This window comes from Prunus mume, linkage group LG3 (genome assembly GCF_029339155.1).
Source record: "Prunus mume cultivar Tortuosa linkage group LG3, ASM2933915v1, whole genome shotgun sequence".
Classification (NCBI taxonomy): Eukaryota; Viridiplantae; Streptophyta; class Magnoliopsida; order Rosales; family Rosaceae; genus Prunus; species Prunus mume.
In genome coordinates, this window is record NC_142700.1 from 7,650,263 (window position 1) to 7,671,249 (window position 20,987).

General features: G+C 38.5%; 5 protein-coding genes across 5 annotated transcripts; 1 reads left to right on the forward strand and 4 right to left on the reverse strand.

The window, feature by feature from the left end:
* The first annotated feature begins 2,737 nt into the window (after positions 1 to 2,737).
* Positions 2,738 to 4,099, forward strand: EXL7 (EXORDIUM like 7). Its single transcript, XM_008227602.2, has one exon. It carries the CDS (start codon positions 2,815 to 2,817, stop codon positions 3,823 to 3,825), a length of 1,011 nt encoding a protein of 336 aa, XP_008225824.2. The 5' UTR covers positions 2,738 to 2,814; the 3' UTR covers positions 3,826 to 4,099.
* A 1,258-nt stretch (positions 4,100 to 5,357) lies between these two features.
* On the reverse strand, positions 5,358 to 10,555 carry LOC103325441 (alpha 1,4-glycosyltransferase family protein). The gene is made up of 5 exons (XM_089047961.1): positions 8,894 to 10,555; positions 8,656 to 8,805; positions 7,791 to 7,925; positions 6,967 to 7,161; positions 5,358 to 5,983 (listed from the first exon to the last, which is right to left on the reverse strand). The coding sequence occupies exons 1-5, from the start codon at positions 10,282 to 10,284 to the stop codon at positions 5,797 to 5,799; spliced, it is 2,058 nt and encodes a 685-aa protein (XP_088904087.1). The 5' UTR covers positions 10,285 to 10,555; the 3' UTR covers positions 5,358 to 5,796.
* Positions 10,556 to 11,075: 520 nt separating this feature from the next.
* LOC103325442 (DCD (Development and Cell Death) domain protein) lies at positions 11,076 to 16,224 on the reverse strand. The gene is given in 5 exon segments (XM_008227604.3): positions 11,076 to 12,090; positions 12,093 to 14,508; positions 14,590 to 14,706; positions 14,871 to 15,186; positions 16,088 to 16,224. Coding segments are annotated over 4 exon segments (3,585 nt in total). The 5' UTR covers positions 15,156 to 15,186; positions 16,088 to 16,224; the 3' UTR covers positions 11,076 to 11,323.
* A 1,790-nt stretch (positions 16,225 to 18,014) lies between these two features.
* On the reverse strand, positions 18,015 to 19,301 carry LOC148918599 (putative F-box protein At3g10240). The gene has a single exon (XM_089049151.1). The coding sequence runs from the start codon at positions 19,271 to 19,273 to the stop codon at positions 18,092 to 18,094; it is 1,182 nt and encodes a 393-aa protein (XP_088905277.1). The 5' UTR covers positions 19,274 to 19,301; the 3' UTR covers positions 18,015 to 18,091.
* LOC148918600 (NAC domain-containing protein 2-like) lies at positions 19,294 to 20,230 on the reverse strand. Its single transcript, XM_089048664.1, has 3 exons — positions 20,059 to 20,230; positions 19,694 to 19,971; positions 19,294 to 19,497 (listed from the first exon to the last, which is right to left on the reverse strand). Exons 1-3 carry the CDS (start codon positions 20,228 to 20,230, stop codon positions 19,294 to 19,296), a joined length of 654 nt encoding a protein of 217 aa, XP_088904790.1.
* Between the last annotated feature and the right edge of the window lie 757 nt (positions 20,231 to 20,987).

Here is a 20,987-nt window from a genome sequence, read left to right on the forward strand (position 1 = left end):
GTGCTTAGAAGTTAGATCATTACTCTAATTGTTATATAATATGAAATTTACATTTAATAAGTTGAACACATTGCATTGGACACTAATACATATTACGTGATATTTTGTAGAATACTAGAGTTCTCATATTTTTGTTCATATAAGATGAAGTGTGAACATGTAGACGCATTACCACTACTGCAAGTAGTAGGTTTCCATACATCTTCATACAAAAGAGGTATGAATGCGAATGCGATGAACCATATAAGCTATCAAGTCTATGGGATTTTTCATTTGAGGTCAATATATATTTTTGAAATTAGAGTCAAGTTATTGTTCCTACCTTAGAGTTAGAGTTAGTGCCTGGCCAGGTGGCAAATAGGGTATTGATCTAAGTTGAAGATAAATTATCCATTTGACTAATTTGCGAGAGATACTGAATTCTAATCTAATTTGTCATAGTTGGTCAAGGTAGACTGTTTGTCTTCTTACACTCAAGTTCAGTCATCCTTTCATGTGATTAAAGTAGTTTAAATTCTCACTTATATAAAAGAGGTTTATTGTTATGTATACCCAGCAAGTGCAAGTTAGATTCTTGTGGAAGAAAAGGGATGACAATTCGAACCTAAAGTCACACACAAAAACTCACCCAAAAAAGAAGAAGTTGGTTTTGTTGTATTAATATAGACTACATACAGATACCTAAATCACTTGATGCATTGATTCAGCTTATTTTGCATGTGAACTTCGAAAATCTGCAAGGTACACTGCACCTTTCATTAACAATTTGCTGAACTGATTCCAAGATCCTTATAACACCATTTCTAGAGATACTGATAAAGACAACAACAACAACATTAAAAAAAAACAACAAAAAAACAACTCAGCACAAGTCCATTGTAATGATTCTCTCTGGGTGCACTTAAGTTTTCTCTGTTATTTCACTTATCATATTTCACTACAATCCTCTGTGATGCCCTTCTTTCAACCTTCTATTCCAACAGGCCATTGAAAAAGTGTTAAGGCATGAACTGAGCAACCAGTTGATGCCTCTAACTGCGGTAACTGAAAAAAGCATTGGCCATTTGGCACTCAATTGGAAGACCTTTATGATGATTAGGTAGCAGCAAGCCAGCAACACAGTTCCTTCTTTTAAGCTTTGCCTTTAAAAATCCAATCCATCCCTATTTTCATGGGCTGATGAGAGTTGAATATGCGCTCATCAAACCCATCACATGGAACCCCCCCTCCCCCCGCCACCTTTAATTGATTGCGAGATATTTTTTACTGCGCAGAAAAAAACTACACAAGAACCAACAGTGACATGAACTTTTGATATTTTGAGAGGTCATGTCAAATTGTCAATCCACTTATAAATTAATGAATACAAACCTGCTTGGGTCCGCATCTTTCTTTACCATCAGTTCAAGTTACCTTTTTTATGAGGTCTAGTTAAGTGGAAGAGGATTTAACTTAGAGATTAGTGGTCTCAAGTTCGAACTCTTATGACACTTTGGTAGTGTGTGTATCTGTAAAAAATCAATGTCTTCCCAATATCGCTTGGATAGATATATTATTTTATGGTTCCACATGTTGCCACTTGACTCTTCCACCATGGAATTTTTGGGAGTAAATTGGCCAAGCAACGCTATGTAATGCATTTGATGCATCAACAATTTAAGTAATGCCAAAATACATAGATTTAGTCAATGATCTTGAAAAGCAATGGGGGTGTAGTCCAAAAGGGGGAAAATTATGGAAAGGCATCACATGCTTGCTTTTACCACAGGGCACACCCATCATTTACTTTTTAACACTTGGTTTTGACCCTGATCATTTTCTTCTTCTTCTTCTTTCTTGTAAAGACCTTTAATCCTAATCACAGGTTGGTGAGTGTTTTAGCTTTTAATAAAGGGAATATTTTACAATATCACAACTATGTTTAGGGCAAACCGTGTGGGACTCTTCTTTCAGGATGATTGGCCATGCATGAAAATCTTGAATAGTTTAAACATAAGAAAATGTTATTTGGGAGGTTTATTCTTCAAATAATATGATTAATCATTGATGATAGCAGAATTATTTTAGTCATTGGAAGTTAATCTGATTGCTTACTATCAGAGTAGTAAGTTTATGAGCAGAAAACATAATATATATATATATATATATATATATATATAGTGTCCGCATGGTAATAATATTCGGAAGTCCACAGAAGAGAATATATATTGCAAACTGCTGAAATATAAATTGAGTATTAAAATGAGTTGAAGTTTGAGAATAACCAAGTTTTCAGCATACAGAGTATTATATTACATGCAAGAACAATAAACTAGCATTTCATTAGCATCTAGGCATTTAAAACTTGAGCAATTCAAGAGAGGTGGCAGAGGAAAAGAGAAGAAAAATCTAAGAAAGAGAGAGAGAATCATAAATTATATAAAAACTTGTGCCATAACTGTTTTGGGGATAAAGAAAACAGTTGCTTGTCTTGTATGATCCCAATCTCCTACCCTAGGAGTAGGATGGAACAATTATACATTGAAAGGTTGGTTAGCATAACACCTTTATTCTAATATGATGATAATAAGAATATTAAAGAGTTCTGTTTTTCATAAAAGAAACAGAAAAAAGAAAGGGGGAAACACAACATAGTTATCATTAAAAAGTAGACAAGGACTTGAAATTATCATGTAAAGATGCAAACCACAAGCAAATTATAAAGAAGAATCTCACCCACCCCATTTACTTTCATTGGTTTCTCTCTATAAGAAGCTCCCTCTGTCTGTCACCACCACCCACAAACACACAAGACCATTCAAAAAGAAAATCAAGATGCAAAAGCTGCATTGCAATTTCTTCTTTCTTGCTTGCTTTGTTTTCTCTGCTACTCTGGCTCATTCATGGAGCCAAAACAGGGAATTCAACCAGGCCAAGAACTATGAGGGGTCTTCTGATCTGGTGGATCTTCAGTACCACATGGGTCCTGTCCTTACTTCTCCCATCAACCTTTACATAATTTGGTATGGCAAATGGAACCCAGCACACCAATCCACAATTAGAGATTTCATCTATTCTCTTTCTTCTCCTGCCCCTTACCCTTCTGTTGCTGATTGGTGGAGCACTGTGAGGCTCTACACTGATCAAACTGGATCAAACATCACCAGAAGCATTGCTCTCTCTGGAGAGTTCTATGACTCTGCCTACTCCCATGGCAACTATCTCAGCCGTTTATCAATGCAATCCATCATAAAATATGCTGTCACTTCACCATATCCAAGAGCTTTACCTCTCAATCCTCACAATGGCCTCTATTTAGTTCTGTCCTCTCCTGATGTTAGAGTTCAAGATTTCTGCAGGGCAGTTTGTGGTTTTCACTACTTCACATTTCCAACCATTGTTGGTGTCACTGTTCCTTATGCTTGGGTTGGTAATAGTGGCACTCAGTGTCCAGGGGTGTGTGCTTACCCTTTTGCCTGGCCTAAGTATTCAGGCAAGCCACCGCCAAGCACAAATGGCGGCAACAACATTATGCGTGCACCGAATGGGGATGCCGGTGCTGACGGAATGATCAGCGTGCTAGCTCATGAGCTAGCAGAGGTTTCAAGTAACCCACTTGTGAATGCATGGTATGCAGGTGATGACCCAACTGCACCAACAGAAATTGCAGATTTGTGTATGGGTGTTTATGGGAGTGGTGGGGGTGGAGGGTATGTTGGTGTAGTGTCAAAGGACAAATGGGGAAATGGGTTTAATGTGAATGGGGTGAAAGGAAGGAAGTTCTTGGTGCAGTGGGTATGGAGCCCTGTGAAAAGAAGATGCTTTGGTCCCAATGCCATGGACTAGGAACACTGTACTTAACTAATCAATGCTTAGGCATAATTGCTTATGATCTCTTTCCACCACCTCCTTGCTCTTTATGTTTCTAAAGAGAAAAGGCAGAGAGGGTCACAGTTAGAGGAAGGAGAAACATGTAATCAAATGAATCAAGGTTGGGCCCATGTAATGTTAAAGGGATTGGAATTGCTTGATTTGTTGGGAATTAATGCGGTTTTCATGGAGACTAAAGGGCTTTTATTATGCTTGTTTTGTTCAATCTATAGCTACTTTTTTCTGTGTGCATTATATTGTTGATGTTGTAGAATACAGTACCCATGTAAATGCAGGCAGTATTTTAGCAATTGCAGCAGCATGAATAAATAAGTTCATGTACATTTCTGTAAAAAGGCTGTTTTTGGCTCATCTTTATCTATATCATGGTCAAGACTTTATGACACTCCCCAAAAGCCTCCATTGATGATGGCTCCAGTTCCTGTTCCTTCAGAGAAACTTAACCTCCATTACTTCCCTGGTTCTAAGATTCCTAATTGGCTGTAAGGAAGCTCTATATCAGGGGTGGAAACAATGCAAATGGGTTGTGAAAATGGTGCGCTTGAAGTTGTTGGAAAAGTTGCAGATGGATTGGCGGAAACTGCAAGAATTGTTTCCAGGCCTGACCTACTTGGAGATAGTCAAGTGTCCTGAACTCAGTCTCATCCCATGTGATGAGAATGGTGTGTAGAAAAACGCAGACCGAGTCTCAATCAAAGCTGCTCAAAAGACTCAGATTTCTACTATGCATTTTGCCTCGAAGCCATTTCTCTGTTTTAACAGGTAAAAAATGAAATAGAATAAGAAGAAGAAGAAAAGAATACCTGTGAGCTCTGTTTCTTCAGTTAATTTCTCTCTCTGTTCTTGCATATTGGTCTAAACTTGCCATAATTTATCTGGCACAATATTCTTGCAACCTTCCTTCCACCCTTTCATACCATACCTTCCCACTAACTACCTGGATTGGTTATTATCCAAGTGAGATATTCTGGTAATTAAAGAGCTTGATTTTCTTGAATTTGGTGGAGGCGACAGCGTGAGGTTAGTTTTCTTTCAAGTCAGGAAAAAAAATCTGAAAAAAAACAGGGCCCAGACCAAGGCGATGGGCGAGGTCCAGGCAGTAACAATGAGGATCTTTTGGCATTTTGGTCTCCGATTCTCGTTACACCATTAATGCGTTTGCTCTTGAAGATAACACGCTGTAGCTAAGGCATTTTCTTCGCCTCATATTCCAAGTAATAGCTGCCATGCATAATGTCTTCATTCAATCATTTCCCACCAACAAAACAATCCTCCTGTTTCTGGCAGGAACCATCAAGTATGCGGAGCGCACACGTGGTTTGTATCTTGCAAGCTTGGACAATTTCAAGGAATCCATGCTTAAAAAACTTGACCCTGGACAACTTTTAAATATGAAAGCATCAGCAAGAACACATTGCATCACTGTGCAGAGAGAGCGAGAGAGAGAGAGAGAGAGAGAGAGAGAGAGAGAGAGAATCATGGGAAAATAAATAAAGAATAAGGCATCTTTCTATATTTCCATGTGGACAAGTAACAAATTATCTCTTTTAATACAGGTGAATGATTTGCCGAACCACTATCTTAAACAAATATAGCATTTTAAACCTTTGATCAGAGATACTCTACACTATGAAGAAGAATGGCATAGACTAATGATTTAACAACAAAAAGCCACCTAAGCAACTCCAACTCTTTTTTCTTTTTAATTTAAAGGAAAAAACCCCTTCTTTTTTTTAATTTTTTATCATGAGCATACAAAGAAGATACACAATCACCACAACAACAGGCTTGCGCTTTCATGTCCCCAAACCACTGTCAGATCACCAACGCAGGTCAACACCAATCTGTTAATCATCAGCCAGAAGTGTAATAGCTTGGATGTTATCTAGACCTCCAGTATTGACCAAATAGAGGAATCAAGTGAATTCACAAAACATCAGTGCATCGGATACAAGGATGGTCAATAAGCCTGGTAGCAAGGCTCTCTAGCTCTGGAATGAGAGAAGATGTCAAGCTGTTCCAAAAATGGAATGTCAACGATTCATTTAGAATCTTTCTGAACAGAGCATCTTGTTCAGCTTTTTCAGTCTCTGTTGTCGGTGCAGTGAAATATCTGTTTGAATTCAATTGGGTTAATTCATAAAGGAGGAAAGTGCCATGGGAGATTTGTAAACCAGAAATGACAAACTGCTAAATAAAAGCCAAAAATGTTGAAGAGTATTTGATTTTTCCAATGATTACAGAACTCTTTAGCTCACATAGCCTTTGCCCATCCGGCACGTAGCAAGTTACAAAAATGCTTGAAGAAATTCAGTTTCCCAGCTCACTAACAAAGGCAATTTATCAAGTGCGTGAACAAAAACAGTCACCCTTAATGCATGTGCATGCTTTGCCCAAACTTGCATGCTATCAGTGAGTGAAAAGACAAATCAAACTTGCGTTCGGTCAAAGCTAACAGTACCATAATCATAACACCTGTTACCTGCCTTCTATAAACTATTGAGCATTAACCATTGATAAAAATAAACTAACTAATCTTAGAACTTCTGACTTTGGCCTATCTTCTATGAAAAAGCAATGGAGCTCTTGACCATTCATGACCGTATGATTCGCTTGTCAGCTAAATAGGAGATCAAGCTAAGAAAGGAACTGTTAATTCAAAGACAACATTGGTGGACAGCATGCCTTCTGAGGTAGCTTTATTAGTTTCAGAATAGTAGCATTGCGTGATTTACTGTACTTGATCTTCTTTAAAGAAACACCCTTGTTAATAGTTTTGCTCTTATGAAAAATAAACTTCTAATAGTGGTATTTGAGTAAAAATGACACCATAAGAACTCAAAGACAAACTGAAAAGGAAAAAATAGCACACATACTCAAAAAATTATACGAGCAAAATGCACCCACACCTCATGCATCCATATAAGGCATAAAAGGAGTAAGAAATCAGAACGTCAGGGGCGTTCTCGAATGAGGGATGAATGTTGCAGGACAGCTGTGGGATGTGATTGGTGATCTACAGTGAATATCGATTCACTCTCAAAGCACACCCTGCAACACTCATCCAGCTTTGGAGAAAATTAACCAGAAGATTACCTTGAGATATTCTGAGGAGTAATTGGGAAAAAGATGAAAGAAGGTTGCACTTTCAATTGCAGCTGTCTAACTGATTTATTACGAACACCCAAAAACCTTCGTGCAACTCTTGACAACAGATCAGCCCCATTCCATCTCAAACGAGTATCATCATATGTCATATAAAACTCTTTCAAGCACTCCATTATGAAGGGACTGCATGCAAACGTGAAAAAAATCTCAAATCCAAACTTTTTTCACACAATTTGATATAGTAGTTCAAAATCCTCCCCAACAGTGCCACTCAAAATTATATAAACAAAAAAGTTAATAAATGGAGACATAAATGCCATTAAAAATTGCGAAGTATAACTCAATTTCCTAATTTTAAATGCAAATATCTTCTAACCCTGGACTCTGTTTCTCCAGAGTTTTTTCAATAAAGGTTTTGCAGTTCATCAACAATTTTGAGATGCATAAGATGAATAGTAACTAAATACATATGAACATATAGCCCAGTGCACACACACAAATGTAACTGTATTAAACAATGCTACTTAATATCCGCCAAAACCTATAATGTCTCCCCCAAGAACATTAATAGAAAAATTTATTGGCTCAGTGCAATGTGAAAAAGAAATTCTAGAAAGCCATGGCTCCTGCTTATGAATTCCTAAACCAACAGGATAGATGAGGTGAAGGGAAAGCATTACGAGTGAACTCTAGACAATGTACCCATAAAAGCTACTTACTTAACCCAAGAATGCAAAAGAACCTCACCATAAAAATATTTAATATAATTTGTCCAATTCAAAATGATTTTGCCCAATATAGTATTTTAATACCTGTTCCTCTCAAATGCCATAACAGCACCATTCAAAGAACTTGCAGCAAGTTGATCCTCTTTACCAACAGAATTGCGAAGTGAAGATAATGGCTTCAGGACTATGATATCAGAATCAAGGTATATTCCGCCATATCTGGAAATGCAACAGAAAACGAATAACTGAAGTTAGATTGATATTTACCCTCAACAGAAAAATGTTGAAGTTATGTATAGTGTACTATCCTATTCAAGGTAGCCTACACACGCTTACTTGATAATATCAGAAAGGAAGGTAATGGCCATACTGAATTCATGGAAAATAAAAATTTAACACACACATCAAGTATTCCAAGAGATGTTCAGCAGGCAAATTAACTCATCTTGTGTTGCGTTAAAATTGAACTTCTCATCTTAACAAAAGTTGCAGTCTTATAAAACTCAACCACCTAAGCAAATACAATATGACATCTCTGTAACTGACTTAAAATTTATTTGTCAAAAAAAAATTTATGGAAGTGGAATGGAGCAAGGGGAATGAAATTTTCCGAATAATTTGGAGGGATGATATCTTGCAGACAAAACATTTCATATTTTCCCTCCACACTCCAAAACAGGGGAAGAAATCAGTTAATCTCCCTTGTGCGACTATATTTTTAGTATACAGCTTTGTTAAAATAAAAAATTTTAAAACTTTGATTACTCATGCATTCTCTTCAGAAATATGATCAGTAATGCCCACATAAGTTCTAGATCTATGACTATAGATATATTTTTGTGCATGTTTACCAATACTGTACCAAATAAAAAAGTTCACAACAGTCACAAGTGGTGTCAAAAAACTCACTACTCCATATAAAGATGTCTATGCAACTAAACAAGCTTACTTGTAGAGAGCAGCAAGGCGGACAAGCTCACTGTAATGAGTAGCATAATACTTTGTCTTTCTCCATTCAAACCAGGCAGAAGCAAATACGTGGGTCGGAGTATCCTTTAGTAATTCATCAAGGTTTGGCATTGCAACAGCAACTTTATAACTATTGAAAAAGAATTACCTCAGTACAAAATGTAGATTAGCATATCAACAAATAAATGTATTAAAATAAGCAAATTTCGAGAAATTACCCGTCCTTTACAAAGTTATCTTTAAAGAAATCAAGCTCAATTGTCTCAGACAACACTAGAACACAGGCATCTCGATGATGGGAGAGTAAACTCTCAAGTCCCCGCTGCTGTCGAACACTATACATCCAAGGCGGAGAATTCCACACCATAAATACCCTCATATTACATTTCCTCTTCCTGAAAAATGTATCTACAAAATCCGAGAATGATAAAAAGGGACTCAAACCGGGATAGTAACCCCATCTCTTGCCATCTGCATATATAACACCTGAAAACTCATCTTTGAAGCCACCCACTTGATCAGAATCACTAATTTGTTCAACAGTGTTCCCAATCTCTTTATCAGTCGCATTACTCATATAGGATAAATTTCTATCTGTATTAGATTTTCCATTTGCACCAGAATTCAAATCCTTACCGGCCTTCCTATCATTCTCATTTTCATCAAGCTCATTTTCATCAAGCTCTGTTCCTTCACCTATTCCACTTACATTCACAACACCATCTCCACTACTACTCCCCTTTTTCCCACCCTCACCGCCATTTTCATAAAGCTTCACTTCTCGGGCCCTCCCTGAAACTCCCAACTGCTTCTTCCCGGTAAATGGGACCTTCTTAAAGTGATTCAACCACCATTTCTGCAACACCTTATCACCCCTAGTCAACCCAGTAACGCCAACCGCATCAGGGTCTTGCAGCATTGGATTGTGCAAAGGGTTCAGCATCTCCAGATTGGACTTAAACATCCTATCCCTCCTCAAAAAGTCGCCTTTTTTATCAAACCACTCTCCCCAGCCTTCCCTCAACGGCGAAACCTTCCTTCCCACCTTCAACAAAAGCGCGTCCTCAATGCCCACAACCTCACTCATCCTCCTCCGCACCTCCATATCCACAGGCACATCATCAGATCCAAACGCGACCTTACTCTTATCCAGTGCACCCAGTCCCGCAGTAAACCCATTGTAATCCTCGTCCCAATCCTCAATTTTACGCTTATTGAAACCCCTCCTAATAACCCCAGTTACATGATCAAATACATACCCAGAAACCTTCGACTGAGAAATGTCGGATTGCGGATCCTCCTCGTCCTCCACTTCCTCGTCTTTAGGTGTCTCTTCTACGACGTCATCGAGCTCGTCGATCTTGTCCTCAGTGGCGATGGAAACGCCGTCGTTCAGCTCGTCAGAGATGAGGGGGTTGGTGAGAGAAACGTCGCCGTATTGAGCATTGGGGTTCTGGTGGCGGTAGTGAAAGTGGTGAGATTCGGAGTGGGAGAGGCGAGTGTAGAGGAGAGAGACGGAGAGGAGGAGGAGGAGGGCGGAGATAACGGCGCAGATGTAAACACCGTAACGGGTTCGGTGGGGCCGTCGCGACCGAATGCTTCTCAGCATTTTGGGTCCGTTTTGGGGTTGCGAGGTTTGGGTGTCATCGGAAGAGGGCAGAGAGAGAGAGAGAGAGAGAGATTCAGGTGAGAGACAGAGAGAGCAAATAACTGCCCGCTTTCACAATTGCAGTCTTTTTCAGTAATACAATAAAGGAAATTGTTCAAAAATCTCACTTTTTGATGTTCCTACTCTTTTCCGCCAAAATAAAAACACGATCTCCCATTTTTTCTTTATCTTGTTGTGGTTAGGTTTTTTTTTTTACCTCAAACTAGTAGCACAATCGAATCAAATTAATGTCGCCGATTTGGTTAGGTCATTTCCCTACCCAAACAATTATGCAAACATTTAATAATGCAAATTTAACAATAATTGACAAAACTCTTTACTATTGAAGATGAAGAAATAGATATCAACATTGTAGATGAAACATAGTAACCAAGAGAAAAGCCATGTCTCAAACCAAACCAAACTAATCTAATTGCATTCTGATTTGGTTCAATCTAAGATTCCATTTTTTTAATGTAAAAATCGAACCTAAATCGCTTGGATTGATTTCATTTGAACAGTTTGAACAATTATGGTGGTTCTGTGCGCACCTTTCTAATTCCGAGCATTCCTTTCTTTTTTTCTTCAACCAGTTTAAAGTCTTCCTACGCTTGAAAACTTATGCAACAAGTAAAAACATACATGGAGATGGACCGTTCTCAAAATTGAAACTGTGGGTATAAGAGCAGTCATATTAGTACAAACAATGTACGGCACCATAAGCATTATATATATATATATATATATATATATTCATTAATAACATCGAGATTGAATTTCGTTGTTCCTGCCAAAGCGCAAGATTGAGGTGAGCCCTCAAAACTAGCGGATTGACAACGTTCATTTTGAAGTCATCATCACCCACAAAACCAGCAGACACACCCGACGACTACTTGAAAGTTAAAATTCCAGTCAACATATCCAAAAAAAAGTACTTGAATTCATAACCAAGATAAGAGAGCCTACGCAAAAATGGCATCGACCAAAATCCAGGAGCTTGTCACTGTTGTTGAGCATTCTTCAGATTATTCAACCTGGAGGTTAAAATACTCCACAGCCTCTTGTTTTCTCTTTCACTGTCAACACTTGCAGAAGCATCATCAAACTCAAAATCACGAGTTAATCTTGTACTTGGATTGTGGGCTGTCTTAAGTTCAGAGTTTCTAATTCCGCCACTGCTTTGAAGAGCACCCTCCCTGTCTTCCACATTCAAAGCGGTACCAATGTCAGAGCTTTTGCAAACATTACCACCGTTGATTGGAAGAGCATCTTTCTGACTGCTCACATGCTTAGAAGTATCAATTTCAAAGCGGTTGTAGGTTGTCTTGAGTTCACATTTTCTGACTCCGTCACTGCTTTGAATAACATCCTTCCTATCTTCCACAGGCTCAGAGGTATCAGTGTCAGAGCTTTTGCTACAGCCGCTGACTGGAAGAACATCCTTTCTATCGACCACATGCTTAGAAGTATCAGTTTCAGAGCGGTCGTAGGCTCTCCTGAGTTCGCCTTTTCTGACTCTACGACTGCTTGGAAGAACATCATTCCTCTCTTCCACATTCTCAGAAGTACCAATGTCAGAACTTTTGCAAACAATACCCTTGCTGATTGGAAGAACATCCCTCTTTTCACCCAGATGCTTAGAAGCATCACGTTCAAAGTTTTTGAGACCATTACTAAGTATAAAAAGTCTCTCTCCAAATTGGACATTCAGGTCCCGAACTTCCTGAGAAGGTTTTGGCTTGTTGAGGCGACCGGCAGTGCCAAAAATGCCTCAGACAGTTTACTGGATCTGTGCTCTTGAGATGGTTCTTGTTTGTCGAAGCAACCATCAGTGTTAAGAGATGCGTCAGACTGTATATCATTGGATCCGTGGTGGTTATTACCTATACCAGCATCTACACAAATTGCAACTTCTTTGGCTACTCTTTCCAACTCAGAGTGCAGATTCCTTGAGCTGCCTACATTACCGATACTAAGATCAGCATTGTTTAGACAAAGTTCGACTCTTGGAAGCAACTCCAGTTCATTGCCTCTGCTGCATTCAAATACAGAAAATTCATTTGCTGTTCCAGAATTTGGTTTAGGTATTTGCAGGGCTGACTCCTTCACAGTGAACTGACTGTTCTCATAACAATCTTGAGGCAATCTGTTTAAAAGAGGATCCTTATGCTCAAGGTCATTCTGAATGTTAGGATTAGTTGCAAGGCTAGCAATTGGGCTGCCAACATCATGAAGAGGCTCTTTTGACGATACTTGTACAATCAGAGAAGTGTTTGCAATTTTCCTTTTATCATCAAGTGGCTCGTTGTCACTGAAGTTCGGCCTGATCAGCTTCCTTCTCTTGTACTGCCCACCCAAGACTCCGTCACTTCCTGCACTTTCATCATTCGCTCTAGCTTTGTCATCACCATTAAATTTCCGCAATTTGCTCCGCCGCTTAAAATCCACAAATGGTATCTCTTCACTCCTTTGATCATCTTTGTCTTCAGTGGGTGTAGCAGAAATCATGTTTGACTTATCTGAAATCATTTCCAAGTAATTACTATCCAACTCAGAATTACTATCCAACTCAGAGTGCACTGTGGTCTGCTTTTTATTCTTCAACTTCTCTACATCATGTCGTCTAGTAGGTGGTTTAGATTTTTTTGACTTCACCCAGTCATAGAGACTCTTGCTCAGCATTGACATGACTTCATCCACTGATGAATCCTTATCATTTTCCTCATATGCAGCATCTTTACTATTCTTTTTGACATGCTTATCTGAATTCAAACCCAAACGAGAAAACACACTTCTGTTATTCACACTGCCCCGATCACCAGGATGAACGCGGCGTTGAAACTGGCACTCAAGCTCCTCTGGTGAAGCTACATTAGAAGTGAATGGTTCGAATCTCACCTTATGTGCTATTTCATGGTCAATTTTGTCTTGTGATGCAACAGAATGTCCATGATCAATCACAAAGGAAGGATAAGATGAAGGCCTCTTGATTTCCCTCTGATTACTTCCAATTTCTGATGAAGTTTCAGGTGCTAAAGAAGGCTTCAAAAATGGTTCTCCATAACTATTTTTTCCAGTGGATTCTAAAGCCATTTCTTCAGAGTATGCCGTCCCTGGAAAAGGCATGATGTTCCTGTGACATGAGAGCTCATAATGGTCAGGTGCTGTGAATGGGACACGAACATCAAACTTAGAAGTGTCACCTAAGCTTAGATTTGTTGTGTTTGGCTCAGTATACAAAGAATATGCCTGATTTCTCAAGGAAGGAATGCCAGCTTGGTCATAACAATCTTGAACAGAATTTGAACTGTGATTGACCCCCGTCAATGGTGAGCATGGATGGTTCAGAGTAAGAGCATCAGGATCATAGGGAAGAGTGCTGGTGACAATCGCATCTCTGTAGGATGCTGTATAAGAATGGCTAGTGATTTGCAGCTCCATTTGATGGCTAACAGTGGAAGTTGATCTAGTTTGATCTTGAATCAAAGAACCTGCTTCTTGAACAGGCATGCCAGGACAGACAGGTGTATCCAGACTAGACTCAAAGAAAGCAGGGTACTCAGATGAAATAGCTGGCCCAAAACCATTACCTTCACTATTTCCAATTTGCAACTTACCACTCATTAAAAATCTGGAATCATCATCAATTCTAACTTTTTCAAAAGGATAGCCAAGATTTTCTGTTGATGTAGCTGGCCCAATCTCAACATCCAAGGAATTGATGTTTGCTGCCGTTCCCTGCATTACCATGGCACCATCACCTAATCCAGATTTACACAACTTTGGATAGTCTGTTGACATGGATGCCACATGTTCAATATCCACATTAAGTTCATTCTGTGCCCTCTCATACATTCCAACTTTATCCAGAAAGCGCCCAAAATTCGCACTCTGCATGATCTCCCCACCCTTATTGTCTACTTTATCATTTTCCAGCCTGCCACCATCTTCTCTTCCAACATTCTCAAAGGAGGTCCCCATATACTGAGTCATCATTGGCTCTGTATTGTTGTCAGCATCAAGCTCATTGTTTACCTTATCATTGAATACAGACCTGCCTTCATCGACTTCCCTGACTTTAGCAGTAGCGTACACTGGGCTTGATTCTTTACTTCTCGCTAATTCTCTTGGAGGCCATTGATCCTCTACCTTTCGTGGACTGAACAATGTTAGAAGCCTTCGAACCTACAAATATCCATGATACAATACTTCAAGAAGGTGATTCTTAATCCCATAAGGGTCTGAGTGAATGGGAAAGAAGAATACCTGAGCTTTGGAGAGACCAAAATTGAACTTCCATTTAGAAAAATAGTTTTCTTTGATTGCATCACTGAATTCAGATTCGTGAAGTGGATGACAACACCATATTTGTTTGACTTTTACCTGGATAAATGAATAACAAGAATCAATCAGATTGTCATAAACCAAAACATAAATGAAACACTGGATAACTGAAGGTAAACAGAAGTACAAAAGCCTTCTCTCAGCTAAAATATATAAGGGCATATATGATGACAGGATATGACCATACATTAGTCATACGGTACCTGTGCAGGAAACTGATTTCCTGATGACTTATATGCACAAGGGGAAATGTTCATTGTCCCATCAGAGCATGCCTGAAAAACACCGTGAAGTTCTCTCCTCTCATATTCAAACAGAAACAAAATCATTCCTCTTTTAACCTGCTCAACAAAGTGGCCTTTTGCAGATGGAAGGCCAAACAGTCTTCGTCTAAAGCACTCATTTTTCGTCACACTGCTTGACATGAAAATTGCACCGAATTCGGGATAAACTCCATGAAAAGTATCCTGCTTCTCGTCTGACTCCATAATTGTTCTTAGCAAAAGGCTGTCAAATTCACTAATCATGGGAACCATAACTATTGCTTACTCAGGTAATTTAGAAATTCAAAACCGGGTTAAGTACAAAATTGAAAAGGTTTAGCACAAGGGATATAAGTCCTGACAGTGAGGTGTTTAATCCAAATGTTTTCCATAATCAAACATATTTTGTGTACAGCCTGTTGTACACCAGGACTGAGCAAAACCACTGCAATAAAGATATGACACCGAAAATATTCCAAACATTAATATAATCAGTTTGCTTCTATACCATTTTCATTCCAATCGAAAATGCATGCACATTCTCTCTTTCTCCTCCTCTTTCAATAAACCTAGTCTATCAAGCACAAAATTTCCTCAACTTGCATACCCCGAGAAACTAAGAATCTTCAGAAAATTAATATCATAACTTTTTTCCAGAAATAAAAGATTGAAGGAGGTACAGTTAGGTACTATTTCTCATCACTAAGATGCCATTTTTTCTGACAAATAATAATTCCACAATTTTATTTTCTTCTGACACACACACACACACACACACACATGTATATATATATATATATACCATCTACCTAACTGATAGATGGTCTTTGGGACTTTTATTTAAAGCTTGAATATATATATATATATATATATATATATATATATTATACACGTATATACACACATACACAGCAAATTACACAAACTTTATCGGGAAAGAATTTACGATATCAAACAGAACGTAAAGCATACACAAGCGCAAAGAGAGATCTGGACCAGGAAAAAAAAAAGGCAATGAACTGAAACAGAAAGCGATAACAAGCAGCATTGAAAATTTGAATTTAAGAAAAAGAACTTGGAAAAAAAGTTAGCGAGAAAATAGCAGAATATATAGGAATACAATCCAAACCTATAGAGAGAGAGAGATAGATATATACCAGCAGAAGGAGAAGAGGGGGAGAGAGAAGTGTGGCGTCGTGGCTTCTCGAGAGCGGTGAATGAATTTGTTCAGAGTTTTTGGCTTTACGCTGGTGGAGCCACGCAGATCTTCTTAAACGACGACGTGGGGACCCTGGCCCTTTTTTTAATATTTTTTTCCCTGCTTTATGCGGCGATGCCCACAACTGCACGTCTCTTTTTGAGGTGCGCGCGCCGATGTCTTTGCTTAATATAGCCGAGCGGCTATACTATTTTCTTTTTTAAAAAAACCCCTCGTATAGCCGCTCGGCTATACTGTTTATAATTTAAAAATAGGATCACCCTCCTGGTATCAAAAATAGTCGGCCGCGCGGCGATACTATTTTTTTAATAAAAACCGTGGTATAGCCGCTCGGCTGTAATCTCTCTGTAATAAAATGCGAGCATAGCCGCGCGGCTATACTATTTATAATCCAAAAAAAAAACCGCGTGGCCTGCGCCCGCTACGCCACGTAAAGCAGTATAGCCGTCCGGCTATACGCGTTTTTATTAATCAAAACTTTAGTATAGCCTCCCGGCTATGCTCAAAAACCCCCTGTATAGCCGCTCGGCTATACTATTAAAACGGCCACCCGCCGGGCCCCTGGCTCCTAGCTCCTGCATCTTCCAAAACCAACACATTAAGGGCTTCCCCTGCTATATATCGGCAACAGCCAGACGTTGGTTCCAAAGGAAAGCACAAACTTTTTCCAAGTTTCCAAACACTCCCTGGGGCACTCTGGTAGTGAAGTAGCATGCATTCCAAAGATCAAGAGACTGAACTTCAAGGAACAAATCTTGTCCATCTCTAATAACCTCCACCGTATGAGCAGAGCGGCCCCTGCAATCTGATTTGGCCCTAAACACTGTTGTTCCGGCACACGCTGCCTCAGCAGCGATATGTCGGTTTTGTTGCTGTGCTTCAGGGGTCGCCATTCGTGATCACTTCTTTAAAACCTGGTTCACCGTTCAAATCTGCACTCTTGCGATAAAAACATGCCACTTTACACTCACCAGTCGATAAAAACATGTCACTTTACACTCATCATTGGTTGATTTTCTTCCTCAAAAGAATCCATTGCCCTAAAAAATAGCAAATACACTGGGGATAGGAGGAGGTCTTTAATCTAATAAGGATCTAATTTTGTGAGAATTACGGAGAAAAATGCCAATCTTACTAGAAATAGGAAAATAATATTTCCCAATTCTACTAGGAATAGAAAACTGAATGGGAAAATAATAAAAACTGGAAACCAATTACACACAGAAAACCAAATAACAAATTCAAGGATGACAATAATATTTCCACAATTTTTTTCTTCTGGCATATGTAGATTATAATAAATTAAAATTTGAGACAAAAAAGGAGACATGGGCTTTAGCCAAGTTGGCTAGATTGGATGTGCTCTCCAGTTTGCACCCGAATTCAAATCCCTTTCTCCGTAGTTTATATTAGATTAAAGTATAGAATATCGTTTGTATCAAAAAAAATAACTAAGACAAAGAAAGAAAGTTGATAGTTGATACCTATTACTTCGATTAACCAATGTCAACACAGAAAGAAAGCACAACTTTCTGCATCTGCAGTATACTAACATAAGATGAGTGAATCAACCAACTGCCAATAGGATTGAGGTCACACTTAGCCCTGAAATGGCATTTCATCTTTCTCTCTCTTTTCTTTTGTTGGACTTTCTTTTCCTTATGCTTTCGCTATAATCTTCGAACTGTTATACTTAACCTTTTAATTAATTAATTAATTAATTTCAAGCTTGCACGATATACACAGTAAGATTCGAAATAATACGAGGAAAGATAGGCTGGTTAATTCAAATTAGTCAATGGAAAAAAGAAACAATATGCAAAAAATGATGATAACAATAAAATTTCCAAAAGACAGAAACACATAAAAAATCCATAAAAAGATTGAACACCAACTTGAGGAGGCTTGGGCACTATGTAAGTGAGTGAAATCATACTTCACTCTAATAATCGCACCTAACTCTTTTCGGTGTCATCCCCTTAAAAGTCAAGAGGCTGGGTTTATGTGAAGCAAAATGTTCCTTGTCAGGATCGTTACTGGCCTCGATCCTTGTAATTATCTCCCTTTCCATATCGTAAGTAAGAAAACTTTTCACTCCCTGCAACTCAAGTTTACCATAAATAACTCTGACTGGCGTCCAAATTTGATTCTTCAAACTTGGATTGTCCTTTAAAAATTTATAGGGAACTACGATCTTATTTTCACTCCATTTATGGTCCTTGAAGTCTTCCAGCACCAATATATTAAGGGCTTCCTCTACAATCTCACCAACAGCCAAATGGTGGTTCCAACTGAACACAAAAACTTTTTCCAAGTTTCCAAACACCCGCTCGGGCAGTCTAGTAGTGACGAAACATTCAGTCAAAAGATCAAAAGACTGGACTTCTAGGCATAAATCTTGTCCAGCTCTAATGATTTCCACATAATGAGCAGCCCCTTCAATCTGATTTGGCTTTAGAATATGTCGTTTCAGCAAATATTTTTCATGTTGCCCCCATATAGTTTGGTTGGAGAGCTTCAGGGGTCTCCATTGACAATCAATTCCAACTGTTAAAACTTTAAGTCCTACTTCAGCGTCCAAATTCCCCTTGATATAAAAATATGCCACTTTACACTCACCAGTCGATAAATTCAAAACAAAACACATCGTGTTGATGTATGCATTGGGCGCATGAGGCAAGTAGAGTACTTGGTGCATCGCAAAATTCCTAATACGGAAAACTTGCGAAGAATAATTTTTCTCCAAAAACAAGCCACAAGAATTACCGATAAGCTTGAAATTTTCTTCATAAAAACTGACCGAATTGTTATAGTCCCATATGTATCGATAAGGAAGTCGTAGAGGACTGGCCCGAACCCAATGTTTTGCAATGAAATCTTCTTCTTGAAACGTGGAACACCATTGCCTGCACACACACTTGAACCTTAGTACAGACTCTACAGGCCACCGGCTCAAAATCTCAATGATGACTTCAAAGGGAAGCTCCGGTAAGCAAGGCCTTCGATATGAGCTTGTACATATTGTTAGGGGCAATTGGCCTGAATTCTTGGACAAGCATCGCCTCTTTTTTGCTCCAAATAGATCTTCTAGGGGGGAAGTTCTTATCTGCAGATCAAAGAACATAATATACAGAAATGAATTATTTATGATAATGATTTAGAAAAGAGTGCAATTGTTGAAGGACACTGGTTCCCGCATTGACTTCCATCATTAAAGAAACCTACATGGGGATGGAGTTGCTCTCCAGTAACTTCTTCATCGGCAGCGTTGCCTTGATTGCTCGACTCTGGTACTTTCTTGGCACTCAATTCTTCTTCATAAACCTTGCACAAAACCCAATCATACAACTGCACAGTAGAATTAAAAGCATATAGTTAATCATACATGCATGTTGAAGTGAAGTGAGGAGAAATATCGTAAAACACGTGTGACATCATCATAATGAACATTAGGAGTGCAATGGCGCTTCTAGTAAAAACGCTTATCAGTAGAAGTGCTTTCGTAAATAGTTTAGGACTAATAGTGTGGAAAAAAGTTACTCACAAAATAAGGGCTTTGTGATACTGCTGCCGTTCCCCCAGCTATATACTCTAACATAGTCCAGTTGGTTTTTGTTGAAGCGTTCCTATGACGCCCAGCATAAAATCGTAATGACTTTTTCACTCCAATTATCTCAGTTCCTTGTTCAATGTTTTCATATTTACTAGTTGGTATCCAATACCCATTACGAGCTTTGCGTCGTGGCAAAGTAGAGTCTGTAAATTTCCGTTCGACTGGAGTGAAGAAATACATCTCTTTCTGGTTTGCAAACGCATACATCTCTGTGAACAAAAAAAAAAGCTATCTCATAATTTAAAGTCTACCAAAAAAAAAAAAACAACCAAGGAAAGAAACGAAAGAAATTTTACGTGAGAGTTGGATAGGACTGTATTCATAGAAGGACAATTCGTCAATGATTATGTTAATTGGGAGAGGATCGCCGGAGATTTTTCTCTTCAAGAAATGTGTAATCAGTTCTTCATCTTTGGGTTGAAATCGAACTTTGGGATGTAACGACATATAATATTGCTCACTGGCCATCGTTGATCGATTTTCTTCCTCAAAAGAATCCATAACCTAGAAAACATAGAGCAAATACACTGGGATGGAGAGGAGGAGGTATGTATACAGATCTAATTTTGTGAGAAGTAGCAGAGTAATCAAAATCCTACTTGGAATATGAAACTATAATCCGAAAATAATCCTACATGGGATTTTGACATAAATAATTTTTTTTTTATAAGGACATAAATTAAAATAAACGAATGTTGATAAATTAAAATTTGAGACCAAAAAAAGAAAAGAAAAAAGGAAGTTGATCAACAACAATCACAATCTATTGATCACTTACACTTGTTCATGATGGTGGAACGGACACTTTTGGTTTGGTTGAATTGAATCCTCTTATGCGGTTGATATTGTATGGATTATGATTTGCTTGTTGTGTCTCGCCAATAAATTTTTGAATTTTGGGGATCAGTATTTTCATTGTTGATATCTTTTGCTTCTATTAACCAATGTCAACATAGACAACACAACATTCTACAATACCCATGAGAAGGAATGGGTCTTGTTTTTTGAAATAAGAGTTTGAGAGCAGTCTACCGTGGGATACCAAGATAAGTATAGAGTTACTTATCTTGTATCTTGTGGATATCAACTACTACCGTGGGACAACTTGCAATAATACAAGGGGCTTGTAGATCAAGTGATTAAGAGGAGCAAAATGTTGCTTGCCAGTCAGTAAATTGGGTTCTTTCCCGAGCCCATTTGCGATCCATGTAATTGTCTCTGTTTT